This window comes from Anguilla anguilla, chromosome 13 (genome assembly GCF_013347855.1).
Source record: "Anguilla anguilla isolate fAngAng1 chromosome 13, fAngAng1.pri, whole genome shotgun sequence".
NCBI classification, from domain to species: Eukaryota; Metazoa; Chordata; class Actinopteri; order Anguilliformes; family Anguillidae; genus Anguilla; species Anguilla anguilla.
In genome coordinates, this window is record NC_049213.1 from 7773962 (window position 1) to 7794761 (window position 20800).

Consider the following 20800-nt stretch of genomic DNA (forward strand, 5'->3'; position numbering starts at 1 on the left):
GCATAGTTCAACTTGGACCCTGTAGGTTAAACTAAGTAACAATAACTAGTCTAGTCTGACTAACACTGACTAACTAGTCGGTAGAATCTCCCCTCTGCACATGCTCAGAAGCGCGGTGCATTTCTCACTGATGGACACGTGATGAACGAAGCTAATAAGCCGGGTGAAATGGGAGTTCTCTGCGCGCCATTTTATACTTTGCTGTCGGCTGTGAAATGGTTTTGTGCTTTAATGGGCACGCTGTGGCAGCTTCCACACAGTGGAGAGATGTGGGTTGAGTTAATGAAGGCGCATTACTGGACATTTCGGCTAACAGTGAGAAAGCACTCATACGTAGAATGCAGAAGTTCGAGATTTTGCTTAATGCAGTTTTGAACCATGCAAATCGGACTGTTTTGGCAAACACGTGTGAACGTATTCATGTAAGTGTGTCTGTAGTGGGTGTAGCTTGGCTAGTGTACCATATTTATACTGTAGTGTTTCATAAATACAAAAAAAATAAGATGGATAAAATAAACTTCACTGGTTAAAGAAAATCAACAATAATAATAATAATAATCATAATAATAATAATAATAATAATTATTATTATTATTATTCCCTCTGGCAAACCTGCTAAGCCCATCACCTTTCACACCCGTGCAGGAGGGTGTGCCCCGGGTCAAGACGAATCTGATCCCGGAAAAAGCCGGAAAATGCCGAAGGGTTTTGCTCCGCCCACAGATGGAGCCGATTTTCCGAACTGGGATAGAGGGAATCCGGAGCGGCATCAGACACACAGCAACACGACTGCCAGGGAAGCGTGGCACTGGAAAGAAGGGCATTCAATCATTATAACCTAGGGCACAACTTTACCCATCACCATTAATACGGGACGTCTAACAGGTGGAAATCACGCCGGGATCTGGGGACCAACGCAATCGTTAAGCAAACTCGATTTATCAGAGTCTGAACCATGGGAACGGGAAACAAGCTTTATTGATCAGGGCTAGCTGACGTTAGCATCACATTATCCTGCCAGCTACTGAGACTGTTATCGCAGTTCGCAGTCGTTAGCCGACCTTGCTTGACGGTGAATTGAACCAACTCCGTGAGGCAAAAACGGAAGGATTACGGGCTGCACCGACACGACGGGCGATGTTTGCTTGGAAATCTAGCTAGCTAGCAAGCACGCTAGCTAGCTTGCTAGCTACGCCAGCTGAGGATCTGTGCCTGTTCAATTCGCCGTTTGTGTTTTTCTTTATTTTCAAATATATGTGTTATTTTTTATCTGGTATTATTCAAGCAGTGGGTTAGACCCGCTCGTACTTTAGCAAGTTAGCTAGCTGGCTTGAGTTACCTCAGGTATATTCAGAAACCCGTGCGTGTCGCTTGTGAAGGTGGAAAATGGATGCGGGTATAGAGAAAGAGTGCAGCGCTTTAGGAGGGCTTTTCCAGACCATCATGAACGACATGAAGGTAAGTCAGACCCCCTATCTTCAGTTTAAGCCAGCCCCCAACCTCATTTTCAGTCTAACATTAGATGGTTATTTAAAAAAAAAATAATAATGCAAAACAATTAGATGGTTTAGTGATGCCTGTCATTAAGCAAATAATAATTTAACATTACTAAACTGTACCGATTAATACACACCCAGGGATGCCTCATAGTGAAAATAACCTGACTGAAAACAGTAAGTTGACTAACGTTAGTTGGTATCAAAGTTTAAGTGTATTGACCCTAAACTTATGCCCGTTTATCACAGTCTTACATGTACTTATTCGTAAAAAAAAAAAAAAAAAAAAAAAAAAAAAAATTAAGTATCCAACCTATGTGTTGTGTACTGGTAAAATGGTATATTGGTACTGGTATATTGGTGTATTGTGAAAATGGTGTAGTCCAGATTGCAGGTTAGGTATGTTGCTAGCCACTGAAATATAGTATGCCTGACGCGCTGCTTACAGTGTTACGTGCAAAATTAGCTGCCTTTTTTGTCCAGCAGAAACAGGTTGGCTATATATCTGACTTGCACTTTCAATTTGTATCTAACGTTACCCAATAAACGTTTCCTACCTATCATGACCAATATACACACATTTGCAGGATGAATAGAAGATAGCCAGATAGCCCGAGAGCCACAAGTAGAACGATTAGTTGGCTGACTTGGCTAAATGGGATTCGCTCCGCTAACTCGCAGCCGTCTTATCCGTATTTTCCACGGCCCGTTCCCGGGACAATAATGCCTTGCTAAGTTAGTTAACTTCGGGATCAGGTAGAAGTTGCCATTTTGGGGCGGCAAAAAAAACGACAAAGGTTTGCCAGTTCGATACAAGTTGGCTGACTTGAGTGTATTTGGTTAAAAAAAACAAACAAAAAAAAAAAACTATTTATTTCTAGTCTACATGCACAGGAATGCTATAGTCATAAAACACAAGGACAGAGCATGTATAGCGCTGTAAACATACGTGTGCCATAACCCCAACGCTGTGTCACGGTTAGGATATGCATATCTTACGTTAGCAGTCGTATACTTCATTGTTTACCGTGTTTTAATGGGCGCAGGTGAGCAGGAAGTGAATCATAACCTGTGATGGGTTTTTTTCCTCTGTAGAAACGCAATTCACGATAACATTAGATTACAGGAAAGGGAAGCGCGTTGCTTCATCGCTGTTAAGGGGCTATTTAAACCGGACTGTCGATTAAATCACCGGCCCTGTTGCTTAAAAGGAGAAACAAATGCTTTCTTTGACGACACATGGTTGCACGGCTAAGTTTATGGCTTTCGCGTATTGCATTCGGCTTTCTCTGTTTCTGAGCCGCCAAGGGGAAAAAAACACGTTCATCATTCTCCCGAAACCCGAGACACTCTCTACAGCTGTCCGACCACCATTGTGTAGACTGAGCTATAAATAATCACGGAATTCAACCGAAGGATACATCTGTGCTGGGATTGTAATGCGATTTAAAGAACTTAAGCTAGTTAACTGCCCTCAAAACTATCAGCTCTTGGTTAGAAGCTGTGTTGGTACTGTTCTTCGGTACACTGCTAGCTTCTGTGATTTGGAAACTTTACTTTTTTTTATTTTTTGAGACGAGTCTGTTCAAAATTCGTGAACACAGCGCAATAGTCAGATAGCTTTGCGTGGCGCACCACAACATCGGAGCGTGCCAAGCTTGGAGAAGGGAGTGCTTCCCTCATTGTTTTCGTTTCCTGAAATGTAATATTTGCAGTGGAAAATCTTGCATCTGTCTAGTACCTACCAAAATGTCCTGACCCAGCAGTTTGCCCGATTCCACCCATTTGCATCTGTTGTTCAGAGTTGCCAATTTCCAGTTGGCACAACTTTTTGTGAATGGAGTACAGTGTTATATTTTTCACACAGGCAGACTTTATTTTTCAGTCTTTCGCAGAGCCCCCGTAGAACGGCTAAAACGACCCTGCGTTAGTTTGTCTTTATTTGGTCTCATCGTACACTGTCTTTTTATTGTCATTGTCCTCGCAGCCATGAACTGATCTCCTATCCTATCTAATGACTGTTCTTGACGTAACTTTAATGCTGTCCCACGCATTCGGCATACGCAATCCTGCGTGTGGTTGCTTGTTCAGACCTGATGGTTTAGCAGGTAGTACGATGGACCAATCGGAACAGCGATATATTTAGCGGCCTAGACACAACAGGACTCTGCACCTTGACATACAGACATCCGTATGCTGAAACGATGATTAGGCTGGGCTGCCTTTGGATCTGTAATGTGTATGCGCTAAATCCAGAATTAACTGTGTGCACACAGTTAATCAGTTAGCGATTAACTGTGTGCACATTGTAAAAAAACTAGAGATGGACCACAATAATGGGGCCTCAATAGTATGGGTCAAATATGGCCTATCTGTATGGCCCCAGTGGCAAGATTATGGCCCATATGAGGATGCATTTGCTGCACCGCTGATGATATGAATCCGGTGAAAATGTTGTGCTCAAAAATAGCCTAATCATAGTCATTTGAACCAGTTTCATTTATTATTTATTTTTAGTGCGTCATTTTACCCGTCAAACTCACAAGCACAACTCTGCAAAGTCCCAGGAGCTCTGTAGACTCATGCTGTCCGCTTAAAAATGAAGTGAGCAAGTTGAAATATTTTGTTGTACAAGTAAACTTTGCTACGTGTGTCCTTTACAAGTTGATGTCTGTGATCCTTGACGTGCTCCGTGAACGTGGGAGGTTGCTTGCAGTTAGCATTTTTGCTGTAGTGTAAAAGAGGGAGGCGCCAGCCAATATGGCCACACAAATATCCGCTCGGAACTCCCAGATTGCGCATCTCAATTAAAAACAAAAGAGAAGGCGAACCTCGGAATCTTTTGCTTAGGTGTTCAGACTTGTATGTTGCGTGCCATCTTAGCCTCGGTTTGCCAGGTGGCAGAGGTGCCCGTTACGGGCCGAAAAGCAGCCTACCGTCTCATTCTGCTGTCAGTGGAAGGGGGTTTTCAACCACGTGTGCAAGCTGGATAATTGTGATCCTTTCATTAGCCGCGAAGCTGGAGAGGAGACATTGACTTGGGAGAGATGACACGCGGGCCTGCCTTTAAGCTCTGAGTGGCTGTCTCCGGCCCCGTGTTCAGACCTGCACCCGCAGCTCCCGTTTCCCACGATGCAGCGGGGCTCGCGGGGCTCACGGGTAGGGCCGGCCTCCCTCCCCAGCCCCCGCCGCGCGGTCTGCGTGCGATCCGGTTCTCGGGGCGCGGCCCGTCGCGGTGCGGAGAGAGACGCGTCGCAAAATGCCCGACTCGCTGGACGGGCTGGTCTGAACCGAGCACGCTCTCGCCCCGGGGCCGTGCCCGCTGCGGCGTTCGGACACGCCCGCTGCCAGCTCGAAGCACGGGAGAGGCGCGGAAAACTTTATTAATGAAAACGTTTTTTTGGCTGATAACGGCGCAGTGAACTAATTATCGGTTGCTGCAGGGTCATAGAATGGAGAACGGGACTTGTATTTGAAAGGCTGAGTCTTTTCTCATGACTTCTTTCTATCCCTTTCTGTGGAAACAATGGTCTTCGTGTTAAAACATGCCAGGTGGAAATGGCTGTGCTGTAACTTCATCACATACTCTGAGCCTTCCACTGGTACTCTGAACCTTCCACTGGTACTCTGAGCCTTCCACTGGTACTCTGAACCATCCACTGGTACTCTGAACCTTCCACTGGTACTCTGAACCTTCCACTGGTACTCTGAGCCTTCCACTGGTACTCTGAACCTTCTACTGTTACCCTGTATGTTTCCCTCTTAGCCTGTCTTGTCTGTTTGTCTTGTCTGTGTGTGTGTGTACTTGTTGCATGTTTGTTTGTGTGTGTGTGTGTGTGTGCATGTGCATGCATGTGTGCACGTGCGTCTGTCTGTCTATCTGTCTGAGTGGCTACACTAAAAAATCTCTCCTTCTCTGTTCTGTGATGACAGGCCCAGTGCTGTTTCCAAAGTGGTGATTTTTGGGTGGTGCTGGCAGAAAGTCCGCAAAAACTAACAATGAACTCCTGTCCTCTCCTCGCCGAGCCTCTGCTCTGGTTCTCTGTGTGCGCCCCTCAGCCTCTCTCAAGATGGACGAGGCGGCTCGCCGCGCCATTAGCATTCAGGCCTGCGTCTTTCACACAAGTGTCCTCTCCTGACTCTGTCAGCACTTCTTTTTCAACGTCGTTTCCACCCCTGGCCATAAAATGGATTTATTGATTCATGTGCCAATTATAGCTTTCTGTTTCAGAGACGCTGTTTAATGAGTGTTCCGTGCTGAAGGGCTCGGTAGGTTTGGAGATGCGTGCAGGTGATGCATTGAGTGTGTGCTGCACGGTTTATGGAGCTCCCAGAGGCAGTGGCTGCTGATGATAGGTTATCAGTGTCGATGATGTAATCGGTCATCTGCTGCACACTTTCATGCACTGCTTACTGGGAGGCTTTTCTGTGAGAGAGGGATGATGGAGAGGTTTCTCTGTGAGAGAGAGATGATGATGGACAGGTTTCTCTGTGAGAGAGGGATGATGGAGAGGTTTTTCTGTGAGAGAGGGATGATGGAGAGGTTTCTCTGAGAGAGGGATGATGGAGAGGTTTATCTGTGAGAGAGGGATGATGATGGAGAGGTTTCTCCATGAGAGGGATGATGGAGAGGTTTCTCTGCGAGAGAGGGGTATTGGAGAGGTTTCTCTGTGAGAGAGGGATGATGATGGAGAGGTTTCTCCAAGAGAGGGATGATGGAAAGGTTTCTCTGTGAGAGAGATATGATGATGGAGATGTGATAGGGTTTCACTGGGGGATGATGGGATAGCGGAAATCCTGGCACCGGGCTCTCTCAGTCTGTACCCTGGAACATGGTGGAACAGCAGCGCATGCCCCCCTCCATCTGGGCTAAGTTCATATTTAATGAACTCCAGTAGCTGGACTGCAGCAGTGGTGAATGGGAGAGTCACAGTTTCCCCTAATGTAGGCTAAATGCTGACTGATGCCCTGTTTCACTGAATCAGCTGATCATTTCAGACTCATCTGCCTCCACTGTTAACTTCCTCTTCCTCCTGGCAAACTCCCTGCAGCTGACCTGCTCCACCCAGTACAGCACTCCCCACTGCACTCTGCTGTGATTAACTCCAGCTCAGTGTTACTCCCCACTGCACTCAGCTGTGATTAACTCCAGCTCAGTGTTACTCCCCACTGCACTCTGCTGTTATTAACTCCAGCTCAGTGTTACTCCCCACTGCACTCTGCTGTGATTAACTCCAGCTCAGTGTTACTCCCCACTGCACTCTGCTGTTATTAACTCCAGCTCAGTGTTACTCCCCACTGCACTCTGCTGTGATTAACTCCAGCTCAGTGTTACTCCCCACTGCACTCTGCTGTTATTAACTCCGGCTCAGTGTTGCTCCCCACTGCACTCTGCTGTGATTAACTCCAGCTCAGTGTTAAAGCTTGTGGAGAAGGACCTCCATTGTTCCCCCAGCGGCAGCGTCAAAGGTTAGGGAAACAGCCGCCCCCCTCTCCAGAGTACAGAGGGCTCTCTGAGGACCGTGCGCGACCAGGAGAGAGCCCCGCCCCGCCCCGCCCCAACCCCCCCCCCCCCCCCCCCCAACTCAACCCAACCCCACCGTACGCGTGCGTGTCGGACAGGGCCGGTATGTAAATACCGATGCGTGCGCCTGCTCCCGCCTGGAAAGGCTTGCGTAAGCTGCCATTGCTTTGCTTGGCAGATTTCCTCTTCTCTTTTTTTTCCTCCTCCCCCTGTCAGCTGAGTGCGGATGCTGCCGGCGAGCGCTTTGTGTCTTTCCTTCGGCACGGGTCTGCGAAGGTCACCCCCGCTGTCTGTGCAGCATGAGATCATGCACGCGCTCTCTCTCCGAGGTCAGGCGCGTGGGACTCACGGCCTTCAGAGTTTTTATCGTCTGAACTTTTTAGAATTGTTGTTTTAACTGAAATGCTGGACATACAGTTGTATGAAGCATTCACACCACCAGTCACACGTGTCGTCATGTGTGTAATGACATGCATGAGCTTGTGTCAGATCTTGTATTCTTGCTTATTACAAGAGTTGTGTTATGGTTGTAATGGTGTTGTCAGTTATGGATGTTATGGCTGTAATGCTGCTCTGGGTTATGATTGTAATGGTGCTGTGGGTTATGATTGTAATGGTGCTGTATGTTATGGCTGTAATGGTGTTATAGGTTATGGCTGTAATGCTGCTGTGGGTTATGATTGTAATGGTGCTGTAGGTTATGGTTGTAATGGTGCTGTAGGTTATGGTTGTAATGGTGTTATAGGTTATGGCTGTAATGCTGCAGTAGGTTACAGCTGTAATGGTGCTGTCGGTTATGGCTGTAATGCTGCTGTAGGTTATGATTGTAATGGTGCTGTGGGTTATGGTTGTCATGGTGCTGTAGGTTATGGCTGTAATGGTATTGTAGGTTATGGCTGTAATACTTCTGTAGGTTGTGGCTGTAATGCTGCTGTAGGTTATGATTGTAATGGTGCTGTTGGTTATGGTTGTCATGGTGCTGTAGGTTATGGCTGTAATGGTATTGTAGGTTATGGCTGTAATACTTCTGTAGGTTGTGGCTGTAATGCTGCTGTAGGTTATGATTGTAATGGTGCTGTAGGTTATGGTTGTCATGGTGCTGTAGGTTATGGCTGTAATGGTGTTGTAGGTTATGGCTGTAATGGTGTTGTAGGTTACAGCTGTAATGCTGCTGTAGGTTAAGGCTGTAATGGTGTTGTAGGTTACAGCTGTAATGCTGCTGTAGGTTATGGTTGTAATGGTGTTATAGGTTATGGCTGTAATGCTGCAGTAGGTTACAGCTGTAATGGTGCTGTCGGTTATGGCTGTAATGCTGCTGTAGGTTATGGCTGTAATGGTGCTGTAGGTTATGGCTGTAATGCTGCTGTAGGTTATGGCTGTAATGCTGCTGTAGGTTATGGTTGTAATGGTGCTGTAGGTTATGGCTGTAATGCTGCTGTAGGTTATGGCTGTAATGCTGCTGTAGGTTATGGTTGTAATGGTGCTGTAGGTTATGGCTGTAATGCTGCTGTAGGTTATGATTGTAATGGTGCTGTAGGTTATGGTGCTGTAAGTTATGGCTGTAATACTTCTGTAGTTAATGCTGTATTAAAATATGCTGAACTGGAGGGACTCTGTTGTTGTGAAAACTGGCAAATGCAGTATTTTAGAATTCTTTTTACTCGCATTGGTGATATATTCAGAAACGTGCAGTTTGCAGTATTAAATACAACACGATCTGAAGGGCGTTCCTCGTCAGCAGCATGGATAAAAATCAGAAGCCTCTGCTTTAACAGGGGTGTTTTTTTTTTCAGAGCGCAGTCCGGGGGCGTCCTGTCACACGCTTGTGTGCTGACACGCTCGACCGCGTTTCACCGCGTCGCGTTTCGGCAGCCGCGCGCTTCGGCGCCGCGCTCTCCCGCAGGCCCCCCCCCCCGCGAGCCGCGAGGCCTAGCGCCAGCCTGTCAATCACCCACTCGGCCCCGGGGCCACACGGATAGTCCTCAGCCCGTCTCCTCCTCCTCCTCCTCCTGTGCTTTCTCTTCTCCGTCTGGCTTCTGTTCGTGCCCTTTCAAACACACACACACACGTTCGTCTGCCAACTCCCCGAGCAAAATGTTCTCCAAAAGGATATATCTGACCGTATCGCTTCTTTAGTATAATAATAACTGTTCACAGAGTGCTTTTCTTTCAGGGTGCACAATAATACAAATTTTATACCACAGATTTGTACATAAAGTGAAATGAAGGTATTAACATTGAACAAAACGTTACAAAACAGTACAGGTAAAAACAAATTGGAATAGTTCTATTTGGATAACATATTGTCGGTTATAGTTGTGAGAACTGGCTGTCTGACCTGGGTTCTTGCTCGTACCCGAAAGTCATTTTTTTGCGATGATGTCATTGGGATAGAACGCTTCCTCCCTGTGTTTAAGGGAATGGAGGTGCATTTTTAACTGCACAGTCCTGACTGTTCCTTGCCCATCTCGTTTTCTCTGTATTTCTGAAGTGGTAACTGAAGATTCGGAGTCTTTTTTTTTAAGTGTCATTTATACTGCAGCCTCCACTAAATTCAGTGAATCCGTTCTCTACAGTGGGGGAAAGGGGAGGAGTTACACCCAGGTGACATCGTTGTTTGGGGGTGGGGCACTGGACGTTTTTTTTTTTCTTAGTATCAGGCTGAAGTATTTATACAGTACGTGTCACAGTAGAGATGAGGTGGACGCGCCGTTCCTGAGCTGGGGGCCATGTTCTTTGCGGCGCGTTCCCCTTTAAGAGGAGCGGAACAGGACGGTTCGGGCAGGTCCTCCTACACAACACGAGGCAGGTGTTGGCACATACAGGAAGCCGAGTGTGTGGTACGAGAGGATGAATAAACCCTGAGTCATAGTTTCTCTGCCTGTCTGCTGCGTTCCGCTGGGCATTGGAGTGTGTGTACTGTCACGCGGTGGGGGGGGGGGGGGGGGGGGGGGGGGGGGGGGGTGATGCATTGCTAAATTCTGGGAGTGCTTGCGGTGCTGAACTGTGGCTTCGCCATCATCCCCATTCCCAGCTGGGGTGGATTGCTTTATATGAGGTATGGAGTTAGCAACAACAACAGAAAATAGAGCAGAAAACCTGTTGAGCGTATGAAATGCATATGAGAAATCGATATTTCAAATGCAGGGACTGCTGTGTGACATGTCCTACGGCATTGCTCTGTCCCTGGGAAGGTTGGGGGGGAGTTGTGGGGGGGCACAGCGCATGTGTCCCTGTGTAATCTCTTATTAACTCCGCGCACCGCGGTTTCGATTTGCTGACTGTTGAGGGTTTCGCAGCGCTGCGCTGGAATGTGGGTGTGGCCCGGGGCCCCACCCACGCTGATAAAGCAGCAGTTACACCGTGGGTCTGGGGAGGGTGTTTGGGGGGGGGGGGGCAGTTTATCAGCTGTCAGGTGTAGGCTGAGGACATGCTACGCTACACGCATGCAAGGAACACTCGTTGGTATTCCGCCATGTTTTCATGCTTCTTAACCTTCGATTAGAATTACATTACATTACAGGCGCTCTTATCCAGAGCGACTTACACAACTTGGATTACATTGTATCCATTTATACAGCTGGATATATACTGAAGCAATGCAGGTTAAGTACCTTGCTCAAGGGCACAACGGCAGTGTCCTTACCCGGGAATCGAACCTGCGACCTTTCGGTTACAAGCCCAGTTCCTTACCCACTGTGCTACACTCCGTTATCCTTTTTAGACAGTGCTTTATAAATCCAGCATGCTGTTCTCGGTCTCTGACCTTGGGTACTGACGCGCGTCGGCTCAGGTTTGACGCCCTTTTGATATCGAGCGTGAGATCGGAGCCGCTCCGAAAACAGAAGCGGAAGTGGAAACGCGCGGTTCGAGGGGAGGTCTGACGACGGACTCGTGCGGCGTGATTTGATTCGTCCGCGTCGCGCGCGCTTCGAGAAGCGCTGAGCGGCCGCCGCTCGGCCCGGGACGAATGTGAGGATGACTACGATGAGCGCGGCTCTTCAGTGGAGGATGAGTCCTTCCTCTGCGTCTCAGGCTGGTTAATAGCAGAAGCTATCAGAGCTGGACCGTCTCGCGTTATGTCTTCCTTATTAATCAAAGCTGCTGTGCATTAAACTGTTATAATAGAGGCTGGGCTTCTCGCTCTCTCGCACCCTCTCAGTGTGTGTTTGCATTAATATGGAGGCCGCGCCGCAGGACCGCCGCCTAGCGCGACAGCAGGGCTGCAGTGTAGTGTAGTGGGTAAGGAGTTGGTCTTGTAACCTAAAGGTCGGAGGTTCGATTCCCGGGTAGGACACTGCCGTTGTACCCTTGAGCAAGGTACTTAACCTGCATTACTTCAGTAGACATCCCAGCTGTATAAATGGATGCAATGCAAATTCTGTGTAAAAAAACAAACAAACAAACAAAAAAAAAAAGTTGTGTAAGTCGCTCTGGATAAGAGCGTCTGGTAAATGCCTGTAATGTAATATAACGTAGTGCAGTTGCCCGGTGGTGACCCCCCTCCCCCCCCCCCCCCGGCGAAGCGAACGCCGCCACGCCGCAAAGGCTCGTCGCAGGGGAGGACCTTCCCAGCCCAAAAATGGAGGAACTGAAAGAAGGAAAGCGGAACGAGGTGTTTTCGCGGGGCGGAATCGCACGCCGCGCGTGACGGGGGAAACGCCCGGACCGCACTTCCTCTCGGGCGGCGGTCGCCCAGCCGCTCCCACCGACCGCATTTCCGCCCGCCCGCCCGCCCGCCAGCGCGTGATGAGCGAGGCGGCGGGCCGCTGGGAGTTCGGAGACTCGAACCCGCCGTTCTCACGTCTTTTTTTAACCGTCCTGAGGCCCAACCATGGCGAGCGCAGGCCCAATGCCGTCTGTGGCCCGCGGCTAATCGTTAGCATTGCGTTTAGCACGTATGAGCGCGCGGCGGCGGTACAGATATCAGCGTTGCGGTAGGATTCGGCTGGGACCTGCTTCAGCCGTTCTCCCGTTCAGCCCTGCGTAAGGTGCCCAGAATGAATATTCCAGAACGATACGCGAGTTACCGGGCACGTTTTTTAGTTTAAATAGTACATTTTGGGGCAGCAACGCGCGAAGCTGCAGCTGAGAGTGTATTTTTAGTGTTCGTGCACGGTGGAGTCGACATTAGCAGATCTGTTTGAATTAGAGAGCGCTGGTTTTGTTTTTCGTTTGAACCCCGAGGTTCACGTGGTAAAATCCGTCCGTTCCTCCCTGTCCACTTGTCGTTATTTGGCAAAGCAAACGCGGGCTGGGGGCTAGGGGCTGGGGGCTCATGAATGTTTAGCCGTAAAGCCAAAAGCTAGTGGTCCCCAGAAGCATTTAGGGTCTGAAAATCAGTTTTAGTTTATTTGGAATACATATTGCAATACATAAAAGTACAATACGCAAAACAAGCTTTACAACCGTGTTTTTTATTTTTTAATTCAAGCACACAATACGAACAGTTCAGAGCACTCCTGAAATTTGTTCGGATGCTACGAACGAACCGATGTATGAACCTTGGTGAATCCCACGTTGTTTGCGTTAGTGCATTCGAGAACGATTTGAGATTGAATTCATTCGGTTCACGTTTTAATAAGCGAGGCCCGGTCTTCCCAGGTGAAGTATCGACCGTAAGCCGTTTGTTTGTAGCGCTCGTTTCGTAACGAGCTCTCTGTCGCTAACGACAAACAGGCCTTCTGCCAGAAGAACCCGGGGGGATCTCTCTGAGGTGTCGCCCTTCGCGTTTCGGATGCCAGAACGCTCCGAGCAGTCGAAGGGCGCTTATAAGGATTGGTAAACAGCTCCTTTCTCAACCTTCCTAGCTCACACACACACAAACAAACGGTTCGCCGGTTTGTGTCGAGAAAACGCTCGTGAGAATTGCATAATCGTCGTAATCTCAGTTTAATCGCCTCAGCAGTGGTCATTGGCATAGGTTGGAAAGGAAGAATGGTCAAATGGTCAATGGTCAGAAACAACTGGTCAAATGATACCGGATATTTTTATTCTTCTGCCCAATGGAGAGGGGCGGTGGGGGTTGGGTTCAGGAGAGGGGGGTTTGGGTTGGGGGGGGGGGGATGGGGGGGATGGGGGGGGCACCCTATTTCCTGGAGTTTGGGAGATGGGACTGTAATTTGGTCCCGTGTGAAATCGAAACCGTCACGTTTGCATTCTGATTTGCTTTCTGGTGGCTGACATGCGAGTGACGCAGTCCTGTCATGTGACCCGTTGCTTTCTTTGCGCGCAACCTGCCCGCGATCTCTGCGATGTACGTGCTATTTAACGTCCGATGAGGGTCGCAGGACGCGGTATAGCGGTACAGCGGTTAGGGGGCTGGGTCTGTAGCCTCGCGGTCTCCGTGGTGTCCTTGAGTGAAAGGCACTTTGGCCGATTTGCTGCAGTGGGTATCCAGCCTTGGCTACGTGCCCCGGCGTGAGCGTCCAGGAGAAGCCCAGGGAGACGGCGGTCGACGGCGGCGGCGTGCGGAGAGCGCTAACGCCGCCCTTCCTGCCGTTTTCGGCTCAGCGGAAGCCGGAGCCGGACGGCGACTGGCGTCCGCGGGACCTCCCGCCCGTTTTGCCGGGCGCCGGCTGAAAGGCTCCTTGTTGGCGGACACCTGGATGCAAATGAGGTGGCCCGGTTCGGGGCGGGGCGGGGCTGCTCGGCTCATGAGGGCCCGCCTTTGTGCGCGCGGAACCGCGCGTTGCAACCGCAGGAAGTCCTGTCTAAACCGCCCCCAGCTTCCCCCCCCTCCCCCCGATGCTCGCTCCCCCCCCCCCCCTCCCCCCGATGCTCGCTCCCCCCCCCCCCCCCCCCCGGAGCGGTTTTGGCGGCTGGGGAGTACAGACGGTCGGAGCAGGACCCGCGGACGCCTCGCGCCAATGGGAGAAATCGCGATCGTGCTGTCGGCAGTGCGGGGCGGGTGTCCATGGCAACCGGGCGTGTGATTGATGCACATGTCGGTGTGTCACTGTAGCAAACGGGGGGGGGGGGCGCTCTCCAGTTTCTAAGGCAACATCCCGACTCACTGTGGTCATTACAGACCCGGTCACACTTAAAGAGTAACTCTTAACCGCGGTGGACCAGTCAAGTGTTCCCTGTCATTTATCCTTACGCTCTTATGTTTTATTACCACACAAAATCTGGTGATTTTATTCATGTAGTGCATTTTACAGTAACGCTGTCACAAAGACTCTTTACAGAGGAAACGCCCGTCCGCGGGATCGTTCCCCTGCGTCCGATTGGCTGCCCGATCCCCTTGCGTTCCCTCCGTTTCTGCGGGTCGCTCAACCGGTCTCCGAGGTTAAGCAAAGACAGTCGGTCTCGCGTCCTGAAGCCCTGCTGTTGCAGTGCTGGAGCCTGTTCATTAAGCAGGTGACAGAAGGGCTGTTCGCACACACGCACACACACGCACACACACACACACACACACACACACACACACACACACACACACACACACACACGCACACAGCCCTTGGGTCTGCGCCCGCAGGTCACGGTCGGCCGAACGGAAAGCTCGCGCGTCAGCTGTCAGCGGAACTCGGAACGTCGCGTGCCGCTCTGTCAGCGGAACTCGAACACGTCGCGCGCCGCTCCGTTTCAGAGCGCTGATTTACGCGCGTGAGATAAAAGGGGGGACCCTCCGAACAGCGCCGTCCCGGAGGTCTGCTTTATTTTTTGTCTTCTTAGGGCGTTGGCTAAACCTCAAAATCGTGAGTTGCCGGTACGGTGTCTTCCCCCGTTCCGTTACCTGTCCGGGACAGGCGACCTTAATTTCTTCGGGGGTCCCAGTCGTCGGGCTGAAACAGGACGGCCTTTTTTTGTTTATTGGGCTAATGTGCGGCTCGACGGGGGCCCCGAACCTCACGGGCTGTTCTGCTCGAAGCTGAAGGTGAGGTTCGTGAGAGATGTGGGGAAACGAGCTCATTTCGTCCTCTGAATTCGCCCTCGGGCTGCGCGCTCGCCCGTTTAATATCGTGACGGTCGTGAAACCATGTGACCCAGAGCCGCGGTAAGATTGTTTCTGATTGGGGGGGAGCGTTCGGGCCCCCGGGGGACGGATGCTGGTCCATCGCTGGTGCAGACGAGAGGCTGAAACGGGTGTAGCTCTGTGTTTGGGAGGCCCTCTCCTCCCCGGCCTCCCCCCCCCCCCCCCCCCGATGGGGCAGCAGGGCGTGAGGATCTGGGGGAACGGATGCTGTGTGCTTCTGCCCCCCTAAAAACTGGGGTCCCCGGCCCTGGTGCTGGAGAGCCACAGGGTCTGCTGGGGTCCCCAGCCCTGGTGCTGGAGAGCCACAGGGTCTGCTGGGGTCCCCGGCCCTGGTCCTGGAGAGACACAGGGTCTGCTGGGGCCCCCGGCCCTGGTGCTGGAGAGACACAGGGTCTGCTGGGGCCCCCGGCCCTGGTGCTGGAGAGCCACAGGGTCTGCTGGGGTCCCCGGCCCTGGTGCTGGAGAGCCACAGGGTCTGCTGGGGTCCCCGGCCCTGGTGCTGGAGAGCCACAGGGTCTGCTGGTTGTTGTTGTTGTTACTCAGAACTTAATTGGTCAGCTGAGGCAGCTGATTACCCAGCTAACTCTCCCCACCTGATATCTGTCTGGTTTTTTAAGGTGAAAACACAAACCAGCAGAGACCCTGCAGTTAGGGATGGGGGCCCAGCAGAGACTCTGTGGTTAGGGATGGGGTCCCAGGAGACACTGGGTTTTGGGATGGGGTCCCAGCAGAGACCTTGTGGTTTGGGGGTGGGGTCCCAGCAGACCCTGCAGTTAGGGATGGGGTCCCAGCAGACCCTGGGTTTTGGGATGGGGTCCCAGCAGAGACTCTGTGGTTTGGGGTGGGGTCACAGCAGACCCTGCAGTTTGGGATGGGGTCCCAGCAGACCCCATGATTTGGGATGGGGTCCCAGCAGACCCTGCGATTTGGGATGGGGTCTCAGCAGACCCTGCAGTTTGGGATGGGGTCTCAGCAGACCCTGCAGTTTGGGATGGGGTCTCAGCAGACCCTGCAGTTTGGGATGGGGTCCCAGCAGACCCTGCGATTTGGGATGGGGTCTCAGCAGACCCTGGGTTTTGGGATGGGGTCCTAGCAGACCCTGCGGTTTGGGATGGGGTCTAAACAGAGACCCTGTGATTAGGGATATGGTCACAGCGGACCAGGTGTCTCTCCGGGACCAGGGCTAAAGGCCCCTGCCGTTGCTCTCTAAAGCCAGAGCTGAGGACCATCGTGCACCTGGAGCTCTCCAAATGGCTGGTCCCATGCACAATGCTTTAGAGTGGCAGGCTCACGTACCCTAGCTCAGGTTCACAAGCTCATGTGCACAGGCTTGTGTGCACAGGCTCATGTATACAGGCCCAGATGCACAGGCTCATGTACACAGGCTTGTGTGCACAGGCTCCAGGCTTGGTTATATGGGACCCGTCTGCAGTGTGCTTTAAGTCCTGCTGCCTGTGTGACTGCCTGTGCTCTAAGTGAAGGGCGTCTCTCTGACCCCTGAGTGACCCTCTCCCTCTGCTTCCCCCACAGTCCAGCTACCCTGCCTGGGAGGACTTTGTGACCAAAGGAGTGAAGCTGCAGTCCCAGCTGAGGTAAGAGCCGCCCCTCCGCATAGCCCCTCCCCATTGTGGCTCCTCCCCATGTGTGGCTCCTCCCCCTGTGTGGCCCCTCTCCCATGTATCTCCTCCCCCTGTGTGGCCCCTCCCCCACGTGGCTCCTCCCCCTGTGTGGCCCCTCCCCCACGTGGCTCCTCCCCCTGTGTGGCCCCTCTCCCATGTGGCTCCTCCCCCTGTGTAGCCCCTCCCCCATGTGGGTCCTCCCCCTGTGTGGCCCCTCTCCCATGTATCTCCTCCCCCTGTGTAGCCCCTCCCCCATGTGGCTCCTCCCCCTGTGTGGCCCCTCTCCCATGTATCTCCTCCCCCTGTGTAGCCCCTCCTCGATGTGGCTCCTCTCCCTCACCGTAGCCCCTCCCCATGTGGCTCCTCCCCCCAGGTGGCTCCGCCCTGTTCTGGTACAAACCAGAGCAGGTCGCAGAGACAGGAGAACATCAGCAGCACGGAGGAGATGCAGTAGGCATGTTCATAACCAGCTATCTGTGCAAAGTAGCGCATCAAACAAACAGCGAGCACCGTCAGATAAATACTGTCACTAAAGCTGCTAATTTGAAGGAATGATTACCCATTTCCTAGCCTGCCTCTGTCTTTTTTTGGAAGGCCTTTTACTGTGTATGAGTATTCAGCCATTTTAGGAGCACTTCTGCCCCCTTTAGTGGATACTTTAGGAGAGAGGCCGCCCCTTACCCCAGTACCACAGGTTACCCATGTGCAGAGAACAGGACAGGGGGCGGAGCTTCAGGCGTTATGCTCTGAAACACGGGGAAGCTGGAGCGTGTGCCCGGAGTCTGTGGATTACACGAACCTGACCTGGAGCCTCGTACGCAAAACGACCCTTTTCCGGAATTCATGATGACTCAACAACCCCCCCCCCCCCTCCACTGCGGTCACAGAGCGCACGTTTCTGTCGCTAGCGTGCTAATCGCCCTCGTGTTCCCATTAAACCGGCTCTGCGCCAGAGAGCCAGCTCAGCACACCGGCAGCACACGTGCGCGAGTTCCGTTAGCCTGGCGCTAACGCCCAGTTTTCCCCCCCGCCCCCAGTGCCCACCCGGTGACCCGCCACATTGCTCCTCAGCGCTTCTCGCGACCGTAAGGCTTGGACCGTTTCACGGTCAATGGAGCAGTTATAAACATGGAGTTAACCCAAACGCACATCAGAAACTGTTTCACATAGCCATCATCACTTTTAGTCATAGCAGCAGTAGTGATGGAGTTATGTCTGTCTTTCTGGACCTTCACAACCATATGTAACAAAAGCAGTGTTATTACATTACAGGCATTTAGCAGACGCTGTTATCCAGAGCGACTTGCACAATTTTTTTTTACGTTGCATTTACATTGTATCCAGTTATACAGCTGTATATATGCTGAAGTTGGTTAGGTACCTTGCTCAAGTGTACAACAGCAGTGTCCTACCTGTGACCTTTAGGTTGCAAGACCAACTCTTTACCCATTGTACTACACTGCCACCCACAATTATTATTAGAGGTATATCTCTCTTCAAAGGACCACCATTACCCTTAATAATAACGGCAGTGTTAACTGAGTTATATCTCTCTTCCAGGACTACCATTACCCTTAATAATAACAGCAGTGTTAACTGAGTTCTATCTCTCTTCCAGGACCACCATTACCCTTAATAATAACAGCAGCGTTAACTGAGTTCTATCTCTCTTCCAGGACTACCATTACCCTTAATAATAACAGCAGTGTTAACTGAGTTATATCTCTCTTCCAGGACCACCATTACCCTTAATAATAACAGCAGTGTTAACTGAGTTATATCTCTCTTCCAGGACCACCATTACCCTTAATAATAACCGCAGTGTTAATTGAGTTCTATCTCTCTTCCAGGACTACCATTACCCTTAATAATAACAGCAGTGTTAACTGAGTTCTATCTCTCTTCCAGGACCACCAATACCCTTAATAATAACAGCAGCGTTAACTGAGTTCTATCTCTCTTCCAGGACTACCATTACCCTTAATAATAACAGCAGTGTTAACTGAGTTATATCTCTCTTCCAGGACCACCATTACCCTTAATAATAACAGCAGTGTTAACTGAGTTATATCTCTCTTCCAGGACCACCATTACCCTTAATAATAACAGCAGTGTTAACTGAGTTATATCTCTCTTCCAGGACCACCATTACCCTTAATAATAACAGCAGTGTTAACTGAGTTATATCTCTCTTCCAGGACCACCCTCTTGGTCACCAGTTCCTTCCTGGATGCCTTTCAGAAAGTGGCCGACTTGGCCACTGGGACCCGAGGTGAGCGTCTCTCTCTCGTCTTCCTTTCTCTCTCTCTCTCTTTCTCCTCCTCTGTCCTTCTGTGTCCCTCTCTCCCCGCCTCCCTCTGTGCAGAGTTGGGGAATTGTGAGGGTCATGGGAGCGTGTCTGTATGGCCTTGGCGGTGTAGGACGGGTACTGTTGGGGGGGTAGGGGTGTGGGGGTGAGTAAACAGGCGCCCCAGCCCCGCCCCCCCCACCGCCACCCGGGCCTCCCGTTCTGCGCGGCTCCGGTGACACACCTGTGGATTATTGATGACCGCGAGGAGCCGAGCGTTGCCACGGCGCCCTGTCCAGGCAGCGTTTACCAGAGGTGTGCTCTGTGTGCGCGAATGCGTACAGTGTGCGCGCCTGCACGCAGTGTGTATGTGACTCTGTGTGTGCGTGTGTGTGTGCGCATGTGTTCGTGTGCGCGTGTGCGTGTGTGCCTGCGTGTGTGCGTGTGTGTGTGTGTGTGTGTGCGCGTGCGCACTCTGCTGTAATGTCAGTGCGTGCAGCTGCAGTGCACAGAGATTGGCAGTAATGCTCTTATCTGTCGAAAGCCCATTACAGTAAAGAGATGCCGCGCCCCGGCCTCGGGTCAACAGGTCGGCCAATCACAGGGCCGCCGGATCGCCGGGGTAACGGCGGCCGACGCGCACCTTCGCAGCCTGGCTTTTTCCACAGCCTCGGAGGCTGTGCCTAATCCAGAGCAGGGCGACAGCGGCGGCTCCGCGCCGGGGCTAGTGTTACACGCGGCGCATTCGCGGGGGAAACAGGAGCGCTCTTTGTCTATTGTCCCCCCCCCCCCCCCCCCCCCCCCCCGAAACGCGGGCCCCTCCCGAACAAAGCGGCCGTCTCTCCCGCCTTCCCAGAGTGGACAGAGTTACGCCACGCTCGTCTTCCCTTACCCTCACCTGCGGCTGCAGGAGACTGTTGGGTCAGAGTAACAGTGCAGTTTTAGGAGAGCGCTCCAGAGCCTTCAGAAGGCTGTTGGGTCAGAGTAACAGTGCAGTTTTAGGAGAGCGTTCTTTAGACTTCTGAAGGCTGTTGGGTCAGAGTAACAGTGCAGTTTTAGGAGAGCGTTCTTTAGACTTCTGAAAGCTGTTGGGTCAGAGTAACAGTGCAGTTTTAGGAGAGGGCTCCAGAGCCTTCAGAAGGCTGTTGGGTCAGAGTAACAGTGCAGTTTTAGGAGAGCGTTCTTTAGACTTCTGAAGGCTGTTGGGTCAGAGTAACAGTGCAGTTTTAGGAGAGCGTTCTTTAGACTTCTGAAGGCTGTTGGGTCAGAGTAACAGTGCAGTTTTAGGAGAGCGCTCCAGAGCCTTCAGAAGGCTGTTGGGTCAGAGTAACAGTGCAGTTTTAGGAGAGCGCTCCTGAGCCTTCAGAAGGCTGTTGGGTCAGAGTAACAGTGCAGTTTTAGGAGAGCGCTCCTGAGCCTTCTGAAGGCTGTTGGGTCAGAGTAACAGTGCAGTTTTAGGAGAGGGCTCCAGAGCTTTCTGAAGGCTGCTGGGTCAGAGTAACAGTGCAGTTTTAGGAGAGGGCTCCAGAGCCTTCAGAAGGCTGTTGGGTCAGAGTAACAGTGCAGTTTTAGGAGAGCGCTCCAGAGCCTTCAGAAGGCTGTTGGGTCAGAGTAACAGTGCAGTTTTAGGAGAGGGCTCCAGAGCCTTCTGAAGGCTTTTGGGTCAGAGTAACAGTGCAGTTTTAGGAGAGCGCGCCAGAGCCTTCTGAAGGCTGTTGGGTCAGAGTAACAGTGCAGTTTTAGGAGAGGGCTCCAGAGCCTTCAGAAGGCTGTTGGGTCAGAGTAACAGTGCAGTTTTAGGAGAGCGCTCCAGAGCCTTCAGAAGGCTGTGTGTGTGAGATGAGTCAGCCTGGTCAGAGTGCGGTTAAATCCCGGTCAGAGTGCGGTTAGATC

General features: G+C 51.5%; 1 protein-coding gene across 1 annotated transcript in view; it reads left to right on the top strand.

Annotated features, from left to right (window-relative positions):
• The first annotated feature begins 731 nt into the window (after nt 1–731).
• Nucleotides 732–20800, top strand: part of mtss1 (MTSS I-BAR domain containing 1) — a 65306-nt gene continuing 45237 nt past the window's right edge. Inside the window, 3 exon segments of the mRNA XM_035388116.1 lie at nt 732–1458; nt 16532–16593; nt 18819–18892. Coding sequence (XP_035244007.1) covers nt 1387–1458; nt 16532–16593; nt 18819–18892 — 208 coding nt within the window. The 5' untranslated portion in view covers nt 732–1386.